The sequence below is a fragment of the Desmodus rotundus genome, chromosome 1 (assembly GCF_022682495.2).
Source record: "Desmodus rotundus isolate HL8 chromosome 1, HLdesRot8A.1, whole genome shotgun sequence".
Classification (NCBI taxonomy): Eukaryota; Metazoa; Chordata; class Mammalia; order Chiroptera; family Phyllostomidae; genus Desmodus; species Desmodus rotundus.
In genome coordinates this window covers 6,904,548-6,929,261 of record NC_071387.1, presented here as the reverse complement: position 1 = coordinate 6,929,261, position 24,714 = coordinate 6,904,548, and the positions used below count along the sequence as shown (strand labels likewise).

Sequence of the window (24,714 nt, the reverse complement as noted above, 5' to 3'; positions counted from 1 at the left end):
GAGAAGCTTAGAGAGTAGAGCCCCCGCCGCTCCCTTCCGGAGTCGGGACGAAGGCTACCGCTCTCCCAGTCGTCCGCGGCGAGGTTCCTGGACGTGGCACCGGCGGAACCTGGAGCCCCGGAGAGAGGTCCCCACCAGTGCACAGCCTTCTCGGTCCGCTCCTGCCCGGAAGCGCTGGCGCTGAAGGGGCGGGGCCAAGAAGCGCTTCCGGGGGCGGGGGGCGCGGGCTGGGGCGGCTGCCGGAGCGGCGGGGACGGGCCTGGCGCCGGCGGCGGCGGAGGGAGCGCCGCGGGCGGGCGATGTGAGCGCGGCGCTCTAGTCAGGTGAGGCGCACCGGCGGGAAACAGCGGGCGGCGGCCGAGGCTCGGGCATAGCTGGAGGGCGAGGAACAGTCCCCGGCCGCTGTCCGGCTCCCTGTGGGCGCGGCGGGGCTGGAGCGTTTGCGCCTGGTCAGTCCGGCCGGTCGGCCGGCGGGTGGGCGGGCGGCACGGGCTGGAGCAGACCCGGGCGGGGTCGGGAGGCCCGGGGCACCTGCTTGGGCCGGACACCCGCCCCTGAGGGGCCAACAGTGCGCGGCCGGGAGTCCAGGCGCCAGTGGCGGGCCAGAGGGGTCGCGCTCGGCCAGCTGCCCCGGGCTCTCCAGCCGCCGCCGCCTTGGGTGTCTGGGGATCCCCTGCTTCCGGGCCCTTCGCCCTCAGGCGCGCTACCCCTTTGTACGAGGAGGCCGGATTAATGAAACCCCTGGATAACCGGGCCGGGTGGCGGGTTGACTCTGCTGCACCGGGGTCCCTGCCCTACGCCACCGCCTTTCTCCAGGTAAACAGGAGGCGGCGCGTCGTGCTTGGCCCTAGACGTCTTCATGGTCACTCTCATCCTCAGACGGTCCTGCCATTACGGAGGGCTGGGCTGGGGCTGGACTCGAGGTGTAAAGCGTTCTTCTAGGCTTGGCGGCTGTGCTTTGGGGCGGCAATAGTCTGGGAGTCTCAGTCCTGAGGCTTTCAGCTGAGCCTCAGTTTCCCCATTTGGTCAGTGAGGGTTTTAGATTAGCTCTCTGAAGACCTTTCCAACTCTACTATTCTGTATATGTCTGAAATTGGAAGGGCTGTCCCAGGTTCAAGATACTGGGCAGTTTCACTGAAGACTTTTTTTGCAAATAGGGACTTTTTTGGCCACTTAATACATTAGGCTTCAGATAGGCTTTAAAATGATTCCAAGAAGCGTTTCTAAACCTTACCTCAGTCATAATTCATCCCTTGCTTTTGTTCCTAGTAGTATAGTCAATCACATCTCTCTGAGTTTTTGCATGCAAAAAAATTTTTTGTTGTTTATATTTGCCCTTTTTCTCTTTGTTCCCTAGGCCAGGCTCTCTTTGCTGCACATCTGGATTATTGCAACAACTTCTTAGCTGGTCTCTGACTTTAGAAGCCCCCCTCCCCCTCCTTTCTTTATGCTAATGCCAAACTTAATATAGGAAGTCAAGGAAAGAGTTGAGTGTTTGCCTGCTTATTGAATGTCAAGATGCTGTTCTCTGTGGTGGGGGAAAGCAATAGAAGACACAGCCTCTTTACACTGGGTGCTGAGACTTTACCTGTAAAAAGGTAATTTGCTAGGCGAGGCTGTGTGTAGGGGGAAGGAGAGATGGAGGTCATTATAGGCCAAGTAGTCAGGGAAGGCTTAAGGAGGGAGTGGGATTTCATCTGGCTGTCAAAGGGTGAGTAGGATTCAGACAGGAAAACAAGAATCAGGTCCAGTGATCTTACGGAGCTGGTGAACAGACCAGCCTCCTTGCAGAGAAGGGTTCATACAGGAAAGGAACAGGAGGAAGGATTGGTTGGGCTAGTTCCTGAGAGAACTTGAACACTAGGCCAAAGATGAAACTAGTCTAAAGGCAGTGGTGCGGGCAGCGGACTGGAGGTGGTTTCTGATCACTGGTAGGAGAGGGACGGGGAGCGAAGGGGCCAGGTGATCAGCCCAGGGGCCGTGGCGTTTATACTGCCCTTCAAGGCTGAGTAGTGGCCCCTTGCCTGCCCCATTGTGTCCAGTCATTGCCCACCCTGTCTTTTCAAGGCTTTCCTTCATTGGCCCCCCTCACCTGCCTGAACCTTATTCCCTGCTTCTCCCTCCAGGAGCCCGTTCCCTGTGGGAGCGAGTTTATGACTGTCTCTAGGGCAGCGATTTCCAGCCGGCGGCGTGCCGCAAGAGGCGCACTGGGGCACCACAAAAATGTTTAAAACGTGCAGTACCTGACCATTTAGTCAGGGGCAATGACCTCTTTTCCTTTAGATTGCCAAATAAAAAAATGACAACCGCCCACACAACAATAGCCACAGGGCGTGAATGAATCAGAATTATACCTTTTTTTTTTTTTTGTCAGATCGGCAAAAGGTATATTTTCGGGTGTGCTGCAGAATTTTGGTAATTAGTTTATGTGTGCCATGAGACGGAAAAAGGTTGAGAACCGCTGCTCTAGGGCTTTGCTCCTGTTGTTTCCCCTTCTGAAGTGCTGGCCTCCTTTCCTTCTCCTCTGTGTAAATTCTCCATTTCACTTCCTTCAAGCCCCTGCTGAAGATATACTTCCTCCAGAGGGTGTTCCCCGACTGCCCTACCCCCATGCCTTTGTGGCGCTCAGAGTCTAAAGCACAGGATTCAGCACTTGTTCCTTGCTTGTTAAACTTGTTCCTTTCCTGAGTGGGCTGGGAGGTTTTCGAGGGCATTGGGTCCTAATGCGTCTCTCTGTGCCCTTGTAGTACCTAATACTATAGCTGGACTTTTCTGATAGGCGCTAAAATAGTTCTTGATTTTTGCTGATGAACTTTTTTTAAAAAATTGCCCTCTCCTTTTTTTAAAGGACATCCTGTTACCAGCTTTTTTCTGTTATATGTTACTTATCTCTAATGCTGCCATTCAAAGTGGATGTTTTCAATTTTCATTCTTAGGGTGCTGATAACATAAAACAAAGTTTTGAAACATTAAAATGTTTACTTTTAACTGTGGGAAAAGATAAAAACATGTATTTCTTTGTTTGGAGGCTGTGGAGAAAGAAAGATCATCAACTTTGGAATCAGGCCTGGGTTTGAATCCCAGCAAGGCTACTAACCAGCTCTGTGAACTTGGGCAGTTTATGTAATGTCTCTGAGCCTCTGTTTTCTCATCTGTGGTGTGGGGATAAAATCTACTTCGTGGGGTTACCGTGAGCTTTAAAATGAAAAAAATACATATGAAAAGTGACCCACTCCGGGGACAGTGCCAGGTGGGGAGTCTGACTGTGGCGGCACCCCTGTCGAACAGTAACGCAGGTGTGCGAAGGCGAGGTCAGGGAGGAGGGGAACCTCCTGAGGAGCAGAAGGGCAAAAGCTCGCTTGATCTGGATGTTCAGCACCTGGTAACTGCTTAATACATTTTTAATTATCGTCATTATTAATATTAGGTGTGACCGTATCAGGGTGGGGAAATGATAGACTGCTGAGCCTCGGTGTACCTCTGGAGCTGTAGGTTTCTGCTGTAGGTCCCCGGAACCTGCTTCCACCTTCCAGCTCAAGCACTTGTTAAAAATGTCTGTCATGAATCTAGAACCATCATTGTGTCTCATTCCCATTAATTTTCATGTTACTTTTGTGTAAATTCTGCTTAATGTTTTTCAGACTTCTCGTTCATTTCATGTTTATAACTGACAAAAGTGTTGAATTTAGTTTAGCAAAGGTCATTAACTTGATGCAGCTTAATTTCTGATGGTTATTTTCTGGTTGATATTGCCGGCATGGAAACCTCATGGAAGAATAATTCAAGGTGAACTTTTTTAATCCTTGTGTTCTCAGAGGCAGGTCATAAAGCGTTTTCCAAGCCCAGTGCCCCCTGCGACGGCCGCGGCAAGCAGATACGGGATGCTGCTCCTTGCCATTGTTGAGTTCTCTGCCTTAAGAACGCTCATTCATTCTTTTCCTTGAAACAGATCTTTCTAATTCATGATTGGCATTTGAAACATCTATTTGCCCACTTCATAGACAGAAGTAAAACGAGTGGATATTATGCAGATAAATGGGTACACACTACTCAAAGTCAGCTCATTGCACCCCCTTCGTTCTCACTGTGTCGGTGCTTTGGCACACCCTTAAGTAAAAGCTGTCCTTCCACTCAAAGTTGAGCAGCGCAAGTCTGGCCCCAATAAAAACCCTGCATCTCACCATTGTGCCTGAATTAAAATCTTACTCTTACAGGATTTAAGAATTCTGGCTCTGGAGGTGGACTAACCTCGGCTCAGACCCTGGCTCAGCCAGTTTCGGTGACTTTGGGGAAGACTCCCAGTCTGAGTCTGTACCCTCACCTGTGGAATGGGGGGGGGGGTTGCAGTCCCTCTCTCACAGTTGTTGTGAAGATTCAGCGAGCAGGTGAACGGCTTGCCTAGCATACAGTACACAGTAGGAGCTCGATAACTTGGTTTTTTAACATTGCCAGAAAGGTTAAAGAGGCCATTTCTACCCTGCTAGGAAAGCTCAGAAGAGGCTTCTGATGTTCTACATTGACTGAAAGACAAATCTCACTGTGAAACCAAACTGCACTCTCAGAATTAGTGTATGTGAGCAGCCTTGGAGAATGTTAACGCCTTGGTAGGAAATCTAACAGTTTGGATAAAAATGTTCTTTCAGGCTCATATGAATTAATGCAGTAAGAACTCTAGACTTGTTTCCTTTTAAATTAGGATGAGTGCTTCATGAATATCCATTGCAGAATGCCGTTTTATTTATTTTTTCCTTGCCTGGGGTTTCAGCAGCACCAGAATGTTTCCTGCAGCCCTGGTGTAATTTGGTTGCTGCTTTCTGAAGGATTCGATCGTAGTGCATGACAGCTCAATTTTAGTTTTGACCTAGACCCAAGCAGCGATACCTAGAAAAGTTATTTTTATGTAGTTACTACTGCTGCTCCCATGCCTGTTGTCCCTCGTGCTTCCATCTGTGGTCTTTTCACCGGCTTTCTGTATGAGAATGAAGTTAGGGATCTCCAGGTCTCCATTGCCTGGTAGGGAAAGCCTCGTTTGAGTTGTCTCTAGTGTCAGCAAGTGACTGAAGCCAGCAGGTACATGTCTGGGTTTGGAGGCATGAGCATCTTGATTGAGAATAATGGGTACCTCTGGGTGCCTTAAACAATTTTAAATTTGCAACCTTGCCTTCCTTTCTTGGAGGTGTCACTGGGTGTTTTTAAATGCAGCGGAGCGCATTACATTACAGTGCCGATATGCCGATAGGCCGATAGGCTAAAGGGGAATGAGCCATCTTGCTAGATTTTGCCTGCTGGCAAGGATGGCCCTACATCTCTTTGGTCTTCAGCAGGGAAAGTTGAAAGCTGAGGGTGCAGCTGTGGGGGCAGTCATGGGTTTTGAGGCACCGACTTGGTTTAGGCTGTATTGACGGACATATGCTGAGAACCTCTCTCTACAGGACACACTGCTGGGCTCTGGGCACGCAGCCCCCGTCCTCAGAGAGCTCAGCACCGAGAGTGAGAGCTCAGCAGCACAGGGGGCTCAATAAAATCAGCCCCCGGCCAAGTGCTTGTACACTTTTGTTTGGCTGTCACAGGGAAACGGCCACACGGCTCTGCCTGAGGATGTTGTAGAGGGATCACGGCCCGTGTGGGTGTTCTGTGCAGATGACATTTACATGTCCTTTCTCATCTTCAGGTCTCTTCAAAATAGGTCAGCAGTGTGAGAAGCTGTAACTGGTTTTGGTTTTCAATACACGGTTTCCTGACAGCCTGACAAAACACATGATGTAAAATTTTACTAGTCAGTGAGTGATGTGTGAATGAGAGGCTGCTGTGGGTGCTGCCTCTCTCATGAGATGTCATTTTGTAGTTCTTCTTTGGTAGGACCAAGCAACTTTTCTGTTCTCACCTCCCCCCACCCCCGGCCCCACCCCGTCTTCTCTCTTGAGTAACCTCTTACCACATCCATTCTCAGTCAGTACACAGTGGCATCTCTGGGGCTTGTTTCTCTGCAGTTCCAGCCCTGTATGTCCCACTGTTTGTTGGGCAACTCTTCTCAGACACCCAGTGGGTACCCTAAACTCAGCTTGTCTGAAGCTACACCAAGTTGCCTCTGAGAATGGATAGCGTCCCTCAGTCTCCAAGCCCTGCTGAGTCCTTCCCCAGACCCACGGTCACGTTGGCTGCTGCCGGGGTCGGTTCTGGTTCCCACTCCAGCATTCAGGGCCCCCCACATTCCAGCCCTGGTGCTCCTCTTTCTCTCGTCACCCCTTGTTCCTGGACCCTAGCCACTGCCCCAGACGTTTTCACTCCGCTGTTCTCTCTCTTCCTGTTCTTTCCATCTGGAGCGTTCTTTGTGTTCCATTTAAGTACAAAGCCCTGTTCAAATATTATTTCCACCATGAAGTTTTTCTTTGCTCATTTTGATTTTTAAAAATCTCTTTTTGGTCACAAGTAATCAGTGTTAATCATTGTTCCTCATAGTTCTTTGTTTCTGTCTCTATAATTGCTTGATACAATAATTGTTCATTTGTACCCTATGTTTCTCTAGATTCTTTGGTTTAAAAAATTATGTTTTTAGATAAAATCCTATAACATGTCTAAAAAATTTTTTAGCAAGAATAACACAGCTACGTGATTTTAAAAATCAAAAAGTACAAAATAAAGTCTGTTTCCCTTCCATCTCACCAGTGCTTAATCCTCTTTCCCCAAGGTCACCAGCATTCATAGTTCCATGTGATGGCTTTTACAGTGGCTACAGTGGCATCTGTTCATTCTTTTAAGAAAAGTACATGAAGGGAATCATATATCTATCTATGTATCTATCTATCTATATACACACACACATCTTATTTATATGTATGGGCTAAATATTAGAGCTCTTGCCAAAGCATACAGATCTATCATTTATTTATTTATTTTTAGATCTATTATTTTTAATGGTGGTGAGTGTTTCGTTATTGATTGGTTTTTTGAATCAGTGTTTGGGGATTTTGAGGTTGTTCCCCCCACTTTATTTTATTTTTGACTAAAGCAAATACAAGTACTTAGTACGTATACCTCAACAAACTTTTGTAAGTATTTGTATATTTGTAGACCCCACTCCTAGCAGTTAATTGCGGACCAAATGGTAAATGCCTTTTACATTTGGATCGCTGTTATCAGATTGCCCCTTGGGGTCACGCTGGCCCGCTCTTCTCAAACGTGTGCAGATCTCATCTGTCGGAATCACATCTCATCTCCTCCTTTTGTGCCTCACGTGTATTTAGTCCTGAATAAAGCTCAACATCTTCTCATGGTTTTTGGTCATGTCTTTGTTTCTTGAAATGCTGACACCCTTTGCCCCTTCTTCCATAGGATTTCCTGTGTCACCCCAGTCTGTTCAGTTTATGAGAGAAATTAAGGAATTTGGAAAGTAGCCCTTTGTCAAATGTGCACATATTTTTCTTACCTTTTAAGGGAGTTTTTTTGTGGCCATAAACTTATATGTTGTCAACTGTGTTTGTCCTGTCTTTGTGGCAGCTGGGACTTAGGTCGCGTCTGGAAAGGCCTTTATGTCATTGTTGTAAGAAATTCGTTCGTGTTTTCTTTTAGTTACCTTTTGGTGATAATCAAGTCTTTTTAAGACACTGTTATAAGGATAAAATGGCATTAAGTGGAAAATAATAAAACCTCCCTGGTGCTTTATAAGAAATTGGTAAATATGCAACACATTTGAAAACTCAGGGAGCTGTATTTTCCATTAATCAGCATTTTATTTCAGGTGGTGTTATCATATGTAAGGGCAGTCATTGCCTTTTTGCCTCTTCCGCTTCAAACTCAGTGAGAGGAGTGGGGTGAGAGGAAGAGCAGAGTGTCAATTAACTGGTACCTGCTTACCCTGTGAGGATCAGTTGGCGTGTCTGTCTGTTAAGGTTCAGCTGGTTTCCCTGTTGTTGCAAAGTGACTTTTTTTTTTTTAAGATTTTGTTTGTTTATTTATTTATAGAGAGAGGGGAAGGGATAGAGAAAGGGAGAGAAACATCAATGTGTGGTTGTCTCCCTTGAGCCCCTCAATGGGAACCTGGCCCTCAACCCAGGCCTGTGCCTCGACCAGGAATCAAACCGACGACCCTTTGGGTTGCAGGCTGGCACCCAATCCACTGAGCCACACCAGCCAGGGCACGGAGTGACTTTTTTATTCTGAAGCTCCTTCAGTTAAAGTGTGTTTATTCTTAGTGAGTTTGGGAAGCTGGATTAGGGGTATCATTCCCGTGTTTGTGGTATTTCAGAACAGTATCTCTTCAGGTGTAGTGATATGTTCTGCAGCTTTTGGGTGGGATCTTGATGTCATATGGTCTTGCATCAGATCTTAGTTTAATTTTCAGAGCATGTATGTATATTGGTTTCCAGGATCCCTCTCCTTTGCTTTTTCCTTCAGGACAAAGGAGAGCTGTCTGACTCGTATGGTAACTTACAGGACAGTGCCACTCTCCCCCGTGGCTTGCCCACAGTGCCTCACCGTGTAAGTGGCCTCTCTCCTCTGGTCGCCCAGTTTGCCTTCACTCCCCAGCAGGTGTCTGTTCTCCTCCCCAAACGGGCGCGTTCTCTCGCTCTCTCTCCCTCCCCCACCTCCCGTGGTTCTGTCTTGCCCCTGGCCTGCACTGGCCTTGCTGGTGTCGCCGGTGCTTGGTCAGTCCTGAAGAGCCCCTCATATCTGCTCTTACTTTTTGACCAGTCTCAGCGCTGCTTTGAATTCTGTTGAACTTGGGTTGAACCTGTGTCTTGGCAGCATCTGCTGTCTGTGACTTTCACCCTCAAACATTAAAACGACCAGTTACTTGAGCCCCAGATCAGTGGTTTCTGATCAGTTGAGTTTTTAGCATATAAAAATAGCTGTTTACTTAAAGCCGGTAAAATCAGTCAGCGTTGGGGCTCTGAGGGGAAAAGGGATAAAAGCTGTAAATATGGAAGACATAATATACTTCATTTGGTGATTTTGATCTAGAAAGGGTGCTGTACCAAATTTCTAGAGCTGAAGTTGCCTGGTCATAGGGAATGTGCTTTTGAAATTTTGATGGATATTACTGAAATGTAGTCTCAGAGGAAGGAATAGCCCTGGGCAGCAGTCAGATTTTTGCTGCCTGTCCCTGTCCCTTTCCTTGGCCACCACCCTCGCAGGAATGTAACCTAGGGCAAGCTTTCTTTTCATCCCGCCTTTTCCTCAGCGCTTCCTGCCTCCTTCAGTGGGTCCTCCCATTCCCAGTGGGCAAATTAAACTAGACTTACTGCATAGCAGGTCTAGGTGGGCAGATTTTGGAACGGTCCTGGGAGAGTTAGCCTCTTGGAGCCTCCGTGTTCTCATCTCTAAAGTGAGAGTAGTAATACCTGTCTTCCGGGAGAAGGCTGGGAGGACTCAGCCTTCCAGGGAGGACATGCGTGGCACGTATCGAATATTCAGTAAGTGCTGGTTACGATGATGGGCTTTCCCAAGTAAGGGGTGTGGTGGCAGGTGGAAGCAATCCCCTTTTACAGTTGCTGAGGCTGGTGTGGCAGTGGTTGGACATGTGGGAGTGGATGACATTCGAACTGCACACACCAGAGGTGGTCCTTCCCAGAACCCACCATTGACACTAGTGGCAGCAGAGTCAGACCATGGCAGAGGCTGGGTGTGAGGTGAAAGCTGCTTCCAGGGTTGTGAAAGTATTCTAATGCTAAAGAAACTGAAAGAGCACCCCTGGCTGGTGTGGCTCAGTGGATTGAGCGCTGGCCTGCGAACCAAAGGGTGGCTGGTTCAATTCCCAGTCAGGGCACATGCCTGGGTTGCGGGCCAGGCCCCAAGTAGAGGGTGCGGGAGAGGCAACCACACATTGATGTTTCTCTCCCTCTCTTTCTCCCTCCCTTCCCTCTGTCTAAAAATAAATAAATAAATCTTAAAAAAAAAAATCAAAAGAGCAGGCAGTTTGTGTGTCCATTAGTTGAATGAGCAGAAGAGGGTTATGAAGCAGAGGAGCTGACAGTTCTGAACTTTCCGACAGACCATTTCAGCTAAGTCCTCTCCGTGTGTGTGTTTTAGAATAAGTATTTCACATTCTTATCCAAAGTATCATTTTTACAAACAAAAACAAAATGAGTGTTAAAATAAATATGAATGGTTTTGAAAAATAGCTTATATATGCTTGTTTTTTAAATTAAGATATAGCAATGCAAATGCCTAGTTCGGGGGTGGGTTTTTTGCTTAATATAATGTGACAGAAAGACCAGTGATTAATCTGCTGAATTAAAAACTACTACTCTGATGTATTTAGTGAGTAGAATAATCAAGTTCATTATTGTTTTCCAAAGCAGCTGCAAACTTAAGTCTAAATGAAAAACTAACATAAATCACTTCTCTGCATTATTGAAAGTGAATTTCATTCCCGTATGTCTGAGTGGGGATGCGTCTGCGTGAAGCTTGTACCAAACTGCGAGACAGGGACTCTTACTCGTCTTTGAATTCCCTTTGGTTTTGTGCACGCAGAAGATTGAAATGGAATGAATATATCCTATAGATGTAAAAAAATAATTTAAATTCCCAGTCAGTATGCCATTTAGTGATTGCAATTAAATCTAATATGTACTTGCAGCACATATAACAAAAGGCTAATTTTCTTAATTTGCAAAGAGTTCTGACAATTCGGTAAAAGGCAAATATGGGCAAAGGATATGAATAGGCAATTCAAAGACAGACTTAGACAAATTGCCATTAAACATGAGAAAAGATGATCAATCTCATGTATAATTAAATAAATGCACATCACAACGAGATACTGTTTTTTAACCTATCAGTTCAGCAAAAGTGAGAAAGTTTAATAACTGTTATTGGCAGTTGGGGGCACTAGGCACTTCTGTGTGCTGTTGGTGAAAGGGTAGTTGCTGCCCCCTTTGGGGAGGTCACTTGGCATTACTGACTGAAATGAAAAATTAACCCAGCACTTCGTCTGCTGGCAGGTGATGCTATGACTATTTAAATTGTTTCCCATTTTGTATCCATTGGGGACTGCTGAAGTACATTGTGACATAGCCAACCGTGGAATACTATGAAGTCGGAAAAGGTAAAAGTAGGTGAGTTTGTGCTGCTGTGGAAGGACTTTTAAAAGCGGAGGACAGTTTGTGCTGATAGATGTCTACAGTTTTCTCTGAAAGAATACCCGAAAACTCTCAACCAGTGATTACCTTTGGGAAGAGGAACTGGGGAAAGAGCTTTGCTATTCATTTTATATTTTCCTCTACAGTGAATTGAAGTTTGACCATATGCATATATATTTTATTTTGAAGACAAGTTAATTGAACATCGATATACCGTAGGTGTAGGCCCACTGACAGTCCACGTAGGGGAGGTACCTGCACCTGTACCAACCGACAAGGAGCCCCTGCTGGGAACCTGCTGATCCAGAGGGTTGTGAGGTCACATTGGAGTTTGGTGTCTCCGTAGGAGCATGAGTTCCTTTGCCTTGGGGACCACTCTCTGGGCTCTATAAATCAGGTCATTGGGTGTAGACTTATGATTTTTAATGATGTTTTTTACTCCCTTTCCAGCCTGGTAATGCGCCTACGACTTAAGTTACCTGCAGACTGCCTGTGTGTCGGTGCTCTCGAAGCCTCTCACTCAGGATGCTGCTTACCAGCGGCGGGCAGGGGACTGAGTCTCACTGGCACTGCCGAGGACGCGCTGATGTGAAGGAGAGGGGAGTGAAGCGTTTCCCTTCTCATTTTGCAGAAAAGTGGAGTCCCTCTTGTAGGTGTTAATCACGGTCTTTTGTTGTCTTCTCCTCACTGATATTTTCAGGTGTGGTTCTCCACTTTTTTTCTGGGAAGGTAAAAGGCCGCACGGGAGGAGGGAGCTTCATCGTAGAACCATTTTCAGCTTTAGACTCTCACAGAAGTACTATATTATTTTTCTTCTTCTGCTGGCTTTTGCTCAAGACTCTTTCCTTTAAAAAGCCAAATCTCCCTTGTGACCTTTAATTTCAAAAGTCACTGTTTACACACCCTTGTGTCGTAAAAACGGTGCAGTGCACAGGTGACATTTGGGCACTTGGGAGGTGCCAGGCAGTGGCTGTGTTTCCTGGAGGCAGTCTGGCGTGGATGTGAGCACGACCTGTGGAGCCAGACCGAGTTCACCGCTGAGCTCCGGGACGTTTGGCACGTGTCTTAACTTCTTTTCCTGTTTCTTCACCTGTAAAATAACAACAGTCACAGCATTTCCGTCACAGGCTCACAGGGGATCAGACTGGGTAGGACGTGTGGAAGGTGTCCAGCACACGGTGAGCGCTCATTACGTGTAAGCTGTTGTGCACACTTACTATATGGACTCCCCTTGTTTAATTATCAGGGAGTCGGGTTGGGAAGTAGTTCTTCCAAGACCTTTTCTAGATAAGGAAGTCTGTTAGCTGACTTGTCCATGGCCACAGAGCTATTAAGTGTTCGTTGTTACTACTTTTCTTAGAAAGTGGCAGAGCCCGGATTCATATCCAAGTCTGACTTCCAAGCAGTTCTCTCTGTTACAGTGTCCTGTCTCCCTGAAAAGGGCCTGCAACAGCTGCCTTGTTTACCACATGTCAGGCAGCCATTGTGGGAAGTGCTTCCTGCCCCTACATAGATTCCCCAGAACAGCCCACGAGGCAAGGACCAGTGCTCCCATTTTACAGATGAGAAGACTGAGACTCGGAAGGGCTATAGAATATGTTACTTAAGGTTTGACGAGTGGAAAGCTGTTGTCATTTGAACCACATCTGACTCCAAATTCATGCTCCTAATGGTTTTATTATGATATTTTCTTACCTTTTAAAAACGGGATGAGGTGTCTCAAAGTTTTTTAAATGAAATAAGAAATACATTCACACAATTTAGAAAAAAAATTTTTTAACATTTTATTTATTTATTTATTTTTAGAGAGAGGGGAAGGGAGGGAGAGAAACATCCATGTGCAGGAGAAGCATCAGTTGCCTAGGGGACGCCCCCAACCGGGAACCGGCCTGCATCCCAGGCAGTAATCTGGCAGATAGTTAATAAAACCCATAAAAATCCCTGTCCTTAAGGGGGTTACATTTTGAGGAACGAAGTTTGTAGTCTCCTTTAAAATCATTTTAATACTAGTAGTCAGCATGTAGGTGTACTAGACTCAAATAATACTCTACTGTTGGACATTTAAATTGTTTCCATTGTTTTGCTATTATAATTGAATAGACTTGTGGATGAATTCTTGAGCCTATAGCGATGATTTTATTTTTATGGTCCAGACTGCTGAGTCAAGAGAAACGCCCATTTTAATATAAATGCCTAATCTCTCTGTTTTACACCTGAAACCAATATAATACTGTATGTCAACTGTCATTGGAAAATAATTTCTTAAAGAGAGACGTGCCCACTTTAGGGCTTTTCTTCCATTTGCCTCCCAGAAGTGTCTGAGAGCTCTCCCTCTCTCTAACAGTGCCAGCTGGGCTGTTTTTAAGTCTTGGCAGTTTGAGAAAGAAGAATGTGTCTCATGTTAATTTTTATTCCTCTGTTTACTGATGGAGTTGTTAAGCATTTTATCTCTATGTTTAAAATCTATTTTTTTTAATTTCTTAAAAGCATCTGTTTATATTCTTTACCTAATTTCCAATTGTTATATTTGGCTTTTATTTATTTGTAAGAGGGTTTTATACTTCTATTTTTAATAATTTGTCCTTTTTTGATGAAAGGTGGTTTTATAAGTTTTTACTTTTATGGTTAAATCTGTTTCTTCTTCTGGTATCTGTCTTTGGGTGCTTAAACATGCTTTCTCTAGAAGTTTTTTGGGGGGTATATTGTGAAGAGGGGATCTAACTTTATTATTACTTATTTGTCTTATTCAAGCAGCATCTATTTCAAGAATTCCTCCTTTTCCACTATTGGAAATGGTCCACAAGGCCCATCATTGTCCGATTTCCACCTTGACAGCCCCATGTGGCCTCTGCCCTTCGGCTTTTCCTTGTCCCAGCTATGCCACGGCCCTTCCTTCCTTCCCCAGGCAGACTCACCTCTGTCCACGTGACTTCTTCTGTCTGGGAAACTGGACTGTTTCCCTGCAGCAGCCCTCTCCCCTCATATCTGGCGAACCTCTCCTTAGGTCCTAGGTGAAACATCATTTGTTTGAGTGGCCTTTGCCAACCACTCCCCCATCAGGAAAGATCTCATTGCTTTTATCATAATTTACAACAAGAGAATTGTAGCTCTCCTGGGTCCCTAGTGCCTGGCACAGTGAAGACACTCAGGACATACTTACCGGATGCATTACAGCCTAATCAGACATTTTTACATCTACATGTTATGGCTGCTGTTTTCTTTTTCTAGAGTATCTTCCATATTTATTCTAGATCTACACTGTCCAAAATGGTAGCCGCTAGCCACATGTGGCTATTGAGCATTCGAAATGTGGTTATTCCAAATTGAGATGTGCTGTTGGTATAAAACACACATCGATTTCAAAGACTTAAATAATCTTTTTCATATTGATTACATGTTGAAATGATACTGTTTTTGACATATTGGGTTAAATAAAATTTATTAAAATTAATTTTATAGTTTTAAACAGTGTAACTGTTAGAAGACGTTACACATATATTAATTGGACAGCAATGTTCTAGAATAATTTTAAAATCGTTTTGTCAAGTTTTTAAGGAAATACTCCATTGTGCTGCATTATATTTATAAATTAATTTTTTTGGAAAATATCCATCTTTATAGTATTGAGTCGTCTTGCCAGAAGCATGATATGTGTATTCTTTTAGACATGTTTTTGTTCTTCTTAAAGTCTGGTCGTTTTCTTCTTGTAGATCCTATTTTCTGTCATTCCCCCCTCCCCCCAGGTATTGCATAGTTCTGATGCTATTGGTTGCAACTTGTCATCATTGTAACTAACTGGCTTTCCATGTACAGTAATTTTTGAAACCCTTCACTTACTAGATCTTAATTCTAACAGAAGCAATTATCTTATGTTTTCTATGTAAGTAGTTATATTTGCCCTGAGTAGTCATTTTGCCTCCTCTTTTTAAATGGCTGTGTGCATTAATTTTCTCTTTGTTTGTTGCTTTGGCTGAGACTTCCAGAACAATGTTAAGTAAGAGAAGTGATGGACAGACAACCTTGTATCCTCCCAGGCACTAACAGGAATGCCTTCACAAAAGTGTTTACCAGAGTGTGCACCAAGGAACACTAATTCTTTGGAATATTAATATGTGTACCTTGAGAGAAGAGTTTCACTCTTAAATGAGTTTGTAGACTAAGTTAAATGGAATTCTTGTCTGCAGGACTTTTCAGATGGGTTATAATGCTAATGTGTTGTTAATCCCTGGGAGGTAGGGATATGAGGCTAGCTCATGGGCATGCACTACTAAATACATTGTAGGGAAATGCAGATATAATGTTGCCTTTTAAAGAATGATGTTGCCATTGGTTTGCAGTAGATACTGTTATTATATTAAGAAACTTTTGTTGTATTCCTACCTTATTGAGTATTTTTACCCTATTGAAAAGGGCATTTAGCTTTCCAAAATGCATTTTGGCATTGTATTGATTTGACCATATGGTTTTTCTCCTTTGACTTACTGATGTTGCAAATTGTCTTTGTATATTGCCTAACATACAGCCATCCTTATATTTGGTCATACTATGATATTCTCTTAATAGGTCATGTTTGCTAGTATTTCCTTTAGGACTTTCAAATCTGCTTACTATTTAGTAAAGTTGGCAGTTTTCTTTATGCTGTTTGCCGTCTTCTAGTATCAGACTTGTGCTGTATGAACCAAAATGCTTTGAACATTTTAATATGCATCCAGAACAGGGTGGATGGCCCGAAGATCATTTGGGCTCTGGTTCTTCTGTTTCTCTCTTATTTAATTTTGCCAGTTTATGTTATCCTAAAAATATGTTAATTCTGTACAGACTTCAAATTGACTTCAGTTATAAATCTAGGATAAATCAGGGCACAATATTGCTCTTTAATAACTAAAATGTTTCAACTCAAATTCTGACATGATAAACGCTGATGAGATCTAGTCACACAAACTAACCCTTTCCTGCAGGAGTCTTAAATTTAGTTGCATATTTTCTTGTGATTTAAAATTATATGCTGCTCTATATTAACTACTTTTTTGCTTTCTTTGGATTCTTTTTCTAACCTCATGAATTTTATTAATTTTTATTCTTTATTGTTTAATAACTATTTTCAGGCACTGACTTTCCCTGTTAAATTTTGTTGTTTCAAAACCATCAACATTTCATTGTGAAAAATTTCAAACATACAGAAAAGTTGAATTTTACAGTAAACACCTGTATACCCACCATCTAGACTCTACACTTGTTAACATTTTACTGTTTGCTTTATCACATATCTATTCATCTCTTTTTCTGATGTATTTATTCTCAAGTAAGTTGAAGACATAGCAAACTTCACTCCTAAACCCTTGTTGCTACAGATTTGATGTAAGATTTTTAATTTTTTAAATAGTGTTATTCCTTTTAGATTGTGCTTTCGATTTAGTACTTACCCAGGAAGTGTTTACATTTCTATTGGATGGGTTTTAAAAACTAAAATATTGTTAGATCTAATTTTGTTATTTTGGCCAGAGAACGCAGCCTGGGCTATGTACACTTCTGTAGTGTTGAATGATTCACTGCTGTGGATTCTAGGCAAGAGGCAGTCAGCCTGTGCTGGGTGTGCCAGTGTTGTGAGCACTGGTGGAGGACCATACACTTGTGATGTCTGGCATTCTTTTTGCTCCTGCCATCTAAAATCCCCCTCTGGGACATTTGTTCCTGTCCAGAATGTCCATGGAAACATTTGGTATATGCTAAAAGATGCTTGAAATTTGGTGCTATCAAAAACATCCATGAGCATATTTGGTCCATTCCAAATGGTCAAGGATCAAATGTCTCCATGGATGTGTGAAGATGAAATGTCCGCTAGCTCTGAAAACTCCCAGAAAGGGACTGAGCGTTGCTCTATGAATCCCCCACCCCAAACGACACACAGGTGTGCAGAGCTGAAGGGGGAAAGATGCACATTACGACAGCTCCTCAAATTCTAAACAGGGTTCCGCTCCATTCATTGTATCCAGTATGCTGTGCATTGATAAACACAAATTGGAAATGTACAAATAAGGCAGAACATTGAATTTATTTTTTTTACAAAGTAAAAGTCCTCAAAACTAGGTGAAACAGGGAGGTATTTTTCCTAAAATTGTGCCAAGTGCTTTTTCAGAGCTCAAAGGACCCTACTATATATGCTTTAATTTTGATCGAGATGAAAGTTAGGCAGTTAGGATACTAGGCCAATCAGTCATATGGTTATTTGTCTCCAGGTGAATTAACCAGGACATGAGAGACTGGAAATAAGTAAGAGGAGGATACGCAGGTAGACCCTAGGAGGCCCAGTAGCTGCAGCAGCAGTGGTGGTGGTTTGCCGGCTTGTGCTTCTGCTGCTCGTACTTAGCGAGGAGTCGTTGGTGAATTATGAAACTTTCTCTTTCCGCAGATTACGCTTCATGTCAGTAGAAATGGACAGCAGCAGTTTTATTCAGTTTGACGTGCCCGAGTACAGCAGCACCGTTCTGAGCCAGCTAAACGAACTCCGCCTGCAAGGGAAACTATGTGACATCATTGTCCACATTCAGGGTCAGCCATTCCGAGCCCACAAAGCAGTCCTTGCCGCCAGCTCCCCATATTTCCGGGACCATTCAGCACTAAGTACCATGAGTGGCTTGTCAATATCAGTGATTAAAAACCCCAATGTGTTTGAACAGTTGCTTTCATTTTGTTACACTGGAAGAATGTCCTTGCAGCTGAAGGATGTTGTCAGTTTCCTGACGGCAGCTAGCTTTCTTCAGATGCAGTGTGTCATCGACAAGTGCACGCAGATCCTGGAGAGCATCCATTCAAAAATCAGTGTTGGAGATGTTGACTCGGTGACCGTCGGTGCTGAAGAGACTCCAGAGAGTCGAAATGGAGTGAAAGACGGCAGCTTCTTCGCCAACCCGGTGGAAATCTCCCCTCCCTACTGCGCGCAGGTCCGGCAGCACGCCGCGGGCGGGGATCTGCGGATGGAGACGACGCCCAGCAAAGCTCTGCGCAGCCGCCTGCAGGAGGAAGGGCACTCGGACCGCGGCAGCAGCGGGAGCGTTTCCGAGTATGAGATTCAGATAGAGGGGGACCACGAGCAAGGGGACCTGCTGGTGAGGGAGAGCCAGATCACTGAAGTGAAGGTGAAGATGGAGAAGTCCGACCGGCCCAGCTGTTCCGACAGCTCCTCGCTGGGAGACGACGGCTACCACACCGAGATGGTGGACGGGGAGCAGGTCGTGGCGGTGAACGTGGGTTCCTATGGCTCTGTGCTGCAGCACGCGTACTCCTACTCCCAGGCGGCCTCACAGCCGACCGGCGTAGCAGAAGCGTTCGGAAGCTTGAGCAACTCCAGCCCGTCCAGGTCCATGCTGAGCTGTTTCCGAGGGGGGCGTGCCCGCCAAAAGCGGGCCTTGTCTGTCCACCTGCACAGCGACCTGCAGGGACTGGTGCAGGGCTCAGACGGCGAGGCTGTGATGAGTAACGCCGGGTACGAGAGCAGTCCCCGGGAGAGGAGTGTGAGGGGGCACTGGTACCCCTACAACGAGAGGCTGATCTGTATTTACTGCGGGAAGTCCTTCAACCAGAAAGGCAGCCTGGACAGGCATATGCGGCTCCACATGGGAATCACGCCCTTCGTGTGCAAGTTCTGCGGGAAGAAGTACACGCGGAAGGACCAGCTGGAGTACCACATCCGGGGCCACACCGACGACAAGCCGTTCCGCTGTGAGATCTGCGGCAAGTGCTTCCCGTTCCAGGGCACCCTCAACCAGCACCTGCGGAAAAACCACCCGGGGGTCGCCGAAGTCAGGAGTCGCGTTGAGTCCCCCGAGAGGACAGATGTGTATGTGGAACAGAAACTGGAAAATGACGCCTCGGCCTCCGAGATGGCCCTAGATTCCCGGATGGAGATTCACACAGTGTCCGATGCCCCTGATTAGGATGGTAAAGAAGTGCACCCAAACAAAGCACATAAATCAATGCATATTTGTGATTTGCTTTGTTGTAATCTTTAGTTTTCCCAACCATCTGGAAATCTCTTGGTCTCTTGGCAATTTTTCTAAGGTTTCTGGAAGGAGCACTTCATTGTGTTCATCCTTTCCCCTGTCCTCCCTCCCCCAAGGAGCTCAAAGCATGAAGGGCATCATATCCAGGGAAAACACAGGCTGACAGTATTCCTCTTTGGCTGAACTCTTAATCCAAAATCTGCCAGTGACTTAGCTATGCCAACTGGTTGACCCTTTAGTCTCTGCCAAGAGGCGTACTCTCTCGCCGGCCGTCACACACTGGCACCAGTGCACTTCCATGGAGAGGGACTGAGATGCCGTCAGCTGATATAAATGGGTAACCTTTTCTAATTTAAAGTTACTTTTACGGAGTAGTTAGACAATTTATATATATATAATAAAGTGATTATTATATATATAGTATATATACACTCTCAAATTTGGTTTTATTCTGGTTGAGGTGAATGTAAGAAGAATATATAATTTAATACAATGTGAACAGAGCTTTTGACTCTGTCTCATCCCTACCTAATGTGTTAGGGTTTTGCCCCTTTATTTCCCTTATGAAAGAATGTTAATAGGTTTTCATATATATTAATCATTGTGTCCAAAAGCAAGCAAAGCAAATCACAGTGTTCATAGCTCTGCTTCGTAACTAATACATAAACCAAATGCCATAAAATGTATTCAACTCTGGTTGGAAACCATTTGGAATTTTTGTTAGTTGTCCAGTGGGTAAGCTGGATGACCCGTGGTGCTGACCTTTTTACATATTGTAGTGTTTTATTAGCCAACCCCAAAGGAGCAGTGGTTTTCAATGTTTTTACTGGCCTCCGAATCTACCTTCATTCCGTACTGTAGAAACATACATACCAGGTAACTAAATCGAATCACTCTCTACCATGAGTTACTACTCGCACTAAAGGAAAGGGATTTGTAGTTCTGTCTACAATATTCTCCAAGCAGTGTTGTGGTTTTCTTTCCTTTCTTTCTTTCTTTCCTTTTTTCAAACAGCCAGTTCAGGTGCACAGCAACTTTTTCTACATGCAGTTCCCAGGGAAACTGCAAAACTTGGAATTTGTACTTTTATAAAGATATACTCTATGGGAATTGCAAGCAATATATCTATCTTAGTATCGTGTGTGCTAACGAGAGCCTCCGAGGCTCCCCCACTCTCAGTGTTTCCTGCTTAAAGAAACCAACAGTTCAGAGCCCTCTAAGATACTCTGTGTCACCAAATCTGTGTATGTCACCTCTTTTTTATTTTGGTCATGTGGTGCTATCTTTGTTTTGTATCTTTTAGGTCAGTATAGTTGTAGAAAATGTGAAATTAAATGGTAATAGTGAATTACAGTTTTTTTCCTCTTGAGTTTATAGCTTGAAAAGAGACCTCAAAAGCATGTGCTGGCAAACACATCACTGTATAAAAACATAGTCCTATTTGAATAACGTTTTATTAGTGCTTTAGGAAATGTCGTCAGTTCTATATTTTGTTCACCCGTGTGCTTCTAGTAAACAAAACGGGCTTTACAAGATGGCTTTGGTACTGTACCCTCTGACACAGTAATTTTGTGAGCAGTTGGGTGGCAGTGTGCACTGGGAGCTGCCTGTGGGAGGTCAGCACTCCAGACTCTCTGCTCGAGACCTTGGCTCTGAAATTCACAACCAGTGCGTCTCCTCCTCTGCAGAGAACAGCACAAACCACCTAAAAGAAAACAAGCAAAAAGACCAACCTCAGAGGCTAGGAGTTGAAGGAATACAAAAATAGACGTTTGCTGGTTTTCCATGCTTTTTTGGCTCTTAAAATGCCAAGAATGGGGGGGAGGGGTTGGGGGTTATTTTTTTTGTTTCGTGGGGGGTTATTTTGAGAAAAATGAGTCATTCAGGCCCTTGTGTGTGATAGCCCCCAGGAGTGGTAGCTGTGCAGTGGCATCTCTTCAGCACACGGGACGAGGTCACGTGTGAACTGCGCTACACATCAGTGTTACTATGTACAGACTACACTCGGATCCCGCCGCTCCCAAGGAACGGCGCCTGCTGAATCGGGTATGCGTTTGCCTTCTCCTGTCAGACTGCCTAAGTAAGGGGCCTTCTCTCCCTGAGCACCCGCTCAGCTCCCGTCAAAGCCGCGTGCCTCGAGGGGAGGCTGGACCCCCGGTGTTTACCCACTTAGATGTGTTCTGGGGTTTCAGGTAAATGTTTGTGGCTTTTTTTTCCTTACATGAGTAAGTTTGGTTTTGATTTTTTTTTTTTTTAAGAATTAAATGCAAAAATGTTGTGATACAAAATTAAGTTTGTGACAAGCAATGCCCAAATGAAGGACATGAGAGGTGAGGCTCAGGGAAGGAACCTCCTTTTCTCTCAGGCTTGAGGCCTTCTGAGAGGTCTCCAGAGCATTCTGTGACATACCAGACAAGGTAGGAGGAGAGCGCACTTGGGGCAAGCACCTCGAACGTCCCGTCCTTGTCACCGTGTCAGTCTTAATGTTCTTTACACGGAGTTCTTTGTACTTGTAAATTTGTTTAACTGGTTTGAGTTTACCAAAGAGTGACTTATCCAAAATTGTCTTTGACAAAAATATACATTGCTTTGATTGTACAGTTCAGGTTCAAACATTGTAATGGGACTGTTAAGGGGCAGAAAATTGATTGAGTTTCTCTCGAATAATGATTCCACATTTTGCAAGTTCCACTTGCTCCCATTCATGTTGCTAACACTTTACCCTTTCCACTGCTAGCAGTGTTAAGAAAGAATTCTCAAGCCATAACACAGTACTGTAAGGTTCCACAGGGCTTCGAGGGAGCCGCTCAGAGGCCGGCGCACAGCTGTGCGGCCTCTCTGAGCGTGTGTCCTGCCACGCCTCTCTGTGCGTGTGGCGGGGAAGAGGTCACTCCATTCAGATCGGGCAGCAGCGATCACTTGTGCCTTGTCACGTGAGGATGTGCCAGGAGGACTAACATGGCCACAAAACAGAAGCATTCTCTCCCCGAAGCTCACGTTCCGTCTCCGCAGACGAAGTACGCTGTGTAACTCCTTAGAACAGCTCTTTTTGAAAAGCAAAGTCCCTATTTCTGTACAGTTTTACATTAGATGTTTCATTTATGACAAATGCAAGAATCAATTAAGATAAAAGTGATATGTGAAGAAATCTTTTACAGCAAAATATATCCTGAATTCATACAGGTTTGTTCATAATTGAGTCTCTTCTTGAGCTACCTTTCCCACACATAGAAATGTGAAGCCAGTGACAGCGTCCTTTTCTACGGGGTTTTACCTGCTATTACAAACTGTGAAAACAAAGAGTTTTGTACTTTATGTAAGTTTGTGGTTCTCAACAGTTGTCTTCATTCTAATCAGTTCTCTACCCTCTAATTTCTACTAAAGCTGTAAATACATTTAGAAATTATATTTGTAAATACAGTATATGAAGACAAGTTAATTTTTTGGTCAGTGGAAAACCTCCCAGTTGGCTCTGCCTTGGCAGTTTTTTGTGGGTTTTTTTTTTTTTTTTAATAGAAAGGATACTGTCGGTTCACTGTTAAGCAGAAAATACTGTAGAACTAAATTGATCATTTTTAAATCTTCCGGAGCATGAGCAAATGTCTTTTCTCATGACAGCAGTTACAACCGAGTCTTTGTTTTCCCTTAGCCCAGACCATAGGCCTGCACATTTTTGTGTGCGGTTTTGCTTTTACTTTGTCTTTACAGCCTAGACTGTAGGAAGAATTTGCAGGAACGCAACACAAGGGCTGAGGGGGAGAAATCACTCAAGTGAATGAGCTTTACTTTCAAGAAATCAGTGTATTTTATTTTAACAACTGTTCTCTTAGTTACTGTGATTTTTCATTGTTGTGTCCTCGTTGTTATTGTTAAATTCTGTAATGGTTTCCTGTGAAGCCCCCACTGAAAGGGACTCAAATATGCAACACCTAAACTATTTTCCACGGGCACAGGCCCCTTGAATGGTGCTTCTAGACTGGTCAGGGTTATTTATTAAATTTTATATATGAGAGTATTGGGGAATTATGTAAATTCTTTATATGAAACTATCTAGTTCATAAGTCATAAATTTCATATTACTCAGTGCAACTGAACGGGGGAACGTTCAGCAGAGTCATTCACATTGTTCCAGATTTGTAATGGTTGTCATGCCACACGCGTCTTTTCCAGTAAGTGCCAGAGCGTGTCCACTGTCTCTGCCCAGTGCTCGACCTCTTGGCCCGGAAGAGAGCCCCTTTTCTCTGGGTCTGCACAGACAGGGCTCTTGTAGTTCTTGATCAAGTCCTGGAGTGCACCTCGCAGCAGACGCAGTAGATGGACCTCTTGCTGCCCCTCAGTGACAAGTATGCTGTGAATTCAACCTTTGGACTTGCTGCCTAAGCCTTTGGTTGCTGCCCTGATAGAGCAAGAGATAAACTTACCTGCTTTCTTTGAGAATGACCATTTTCCTAATGTGAAAACCATCTCTCTCACCACTTGTATTAGTAGGGCTAACATTGTTTTCCATTACAAATGGTTGAGCAATTTGAATGACTTGACAGTGTCATTATCTTGCAATATAAACTGGTAACCTCACAACTCCACGCTTCATCACCGTGTGAAGTAAATGAAGCTAGCTAAGCGGATGCTGTATCAACTAGTAACTTGCCATTAAGGATTATTTTATAGCATGAATTTAAAACTATTTATTCAAATGATATTTTACTCTTGTATTCATTTTGTTTTCAATTTGTGACATGACTATTTCAGTGCTGCTTAATTTTGTTCTGAATCCTTGTTTCTTGCTTGTAAATGGCTTTTTTATGGTATAAATAAAGTCAATGGAAATTGCTGTTTGTAAATAAAAATGCTGCTAGAGCGAATGTGTCTCCCTCCGTGTTTGCCCCTTGGGGCCTCGGCGAGTCCCCCAAGCTCTAACTAACATCTGCAATGTCGCAGTTCCTGTAACCACTGTTTTTGAAAGGTTAGGATTTCATAAAAGTTCTTGTGCCACAATGGTGCTGGAAAGAGGACAAAGAAGCGGCTGATTTTTGACCTTCTCATGTGTGGCAAAGACTGGGTTTTCAGGACCCTTGGGGAACCCCTGGGGAACTCTTTCCCTCTGGCCTGCAGAGCTACCCGTTTGGCTCCCTTGAATGTGCCCTTTTCTCCTGCCAGAGGGCTTGGAGCTTCGGGAGCTTGTTCTGCTCTCTCCAGCTTCTCCCTCTTCAGATTTCAGCTCAAGGGAGCCCTGCCCTGCAGCAACCCTTCTAGGTCAGGCCCCTGTAACAGAGAGTTTTGTTGCTGCGTGCCTGCCCTTCAGAGTGCTTATTTTGGTTGGTAATTGTATATGGACTAGTGTGAATATTCAATTAATGTTTCTCCCTCCAGCCTGTAAGTTCCATGACAAAAGGGATCCTGGACCGGCTCCCTCATCTGTATGTATGTCCTTAGCACAGGACCTGTCACCGAGGCAGGTACACATTAAGGACCGAATGAATGAGCAAATGCATGTGTTGGGGGGCGGCGTGTCAAGCAGAGCAGGTGGCTGGGGAGTGGATGAGGAATAAACCTGGCTCCTATGCTGCTAGAACCCGCTTGCTCCTTGGTGTAAAGCAAGGCCTCTTCCTTCTCACGAGGGTGTTTTACAGGCG

General features: G+C 44.6%; 2 protein-coding genes across 4 annotated transcripts in view; both read left to right on the top strand.

Moving 5' to 3' along the window:
* Nucleotides 1-216: 216 nt before the first annotated feature.
* Nucleotides 217-24,714, top strand: part of RALGPS1 (Ral GEF with PH domain and SH3 binding motif 1) — a 268,377-nt gene continuing 243,879 nt past the window's right edge. Inside the window, exon 1 of the mRNA XM_053920557.2 lies at nt 217-323. The gene's annotated coding sequence lies outside the window, so the exon portion shown is untranslated. The remainder of the gene's footprint in view (nt 324-24,714) is intronic.
* ZBTB34 (zinc finger and BTB domain containing 34) lies at nt 221-23,940 on the top strand. 3 transcript variants are annotated; one of them, XM_053920596.1, is made up of 2 exons: nt 221-323; nt 17,491-23,940. In XM_053920596.1, exon 2 carries the CDS (start codon nt 17,501-17,503, stop codon nt 19,013-19,015), a length of 1,515 nt encoding a protein of 504 aa, XP_053776571.1. In that variant the 5' UTR covers nt 221-323; nt 17,491-17,500; the 3' UTR covers nt 19,016-23,940. The 3 variants fall into 3 exon arrangements, with proteins under 3 accessions (XP_053776571.1, XP_053776577.1, XP_024418156.1); XM_053920602.1 differs by lacking the exon at nt 221-323 and adding an exon at nt 328-449; XM_024562388.4 differs by lacking the exon at nt 221-323 and adding an exon at nt 548-816.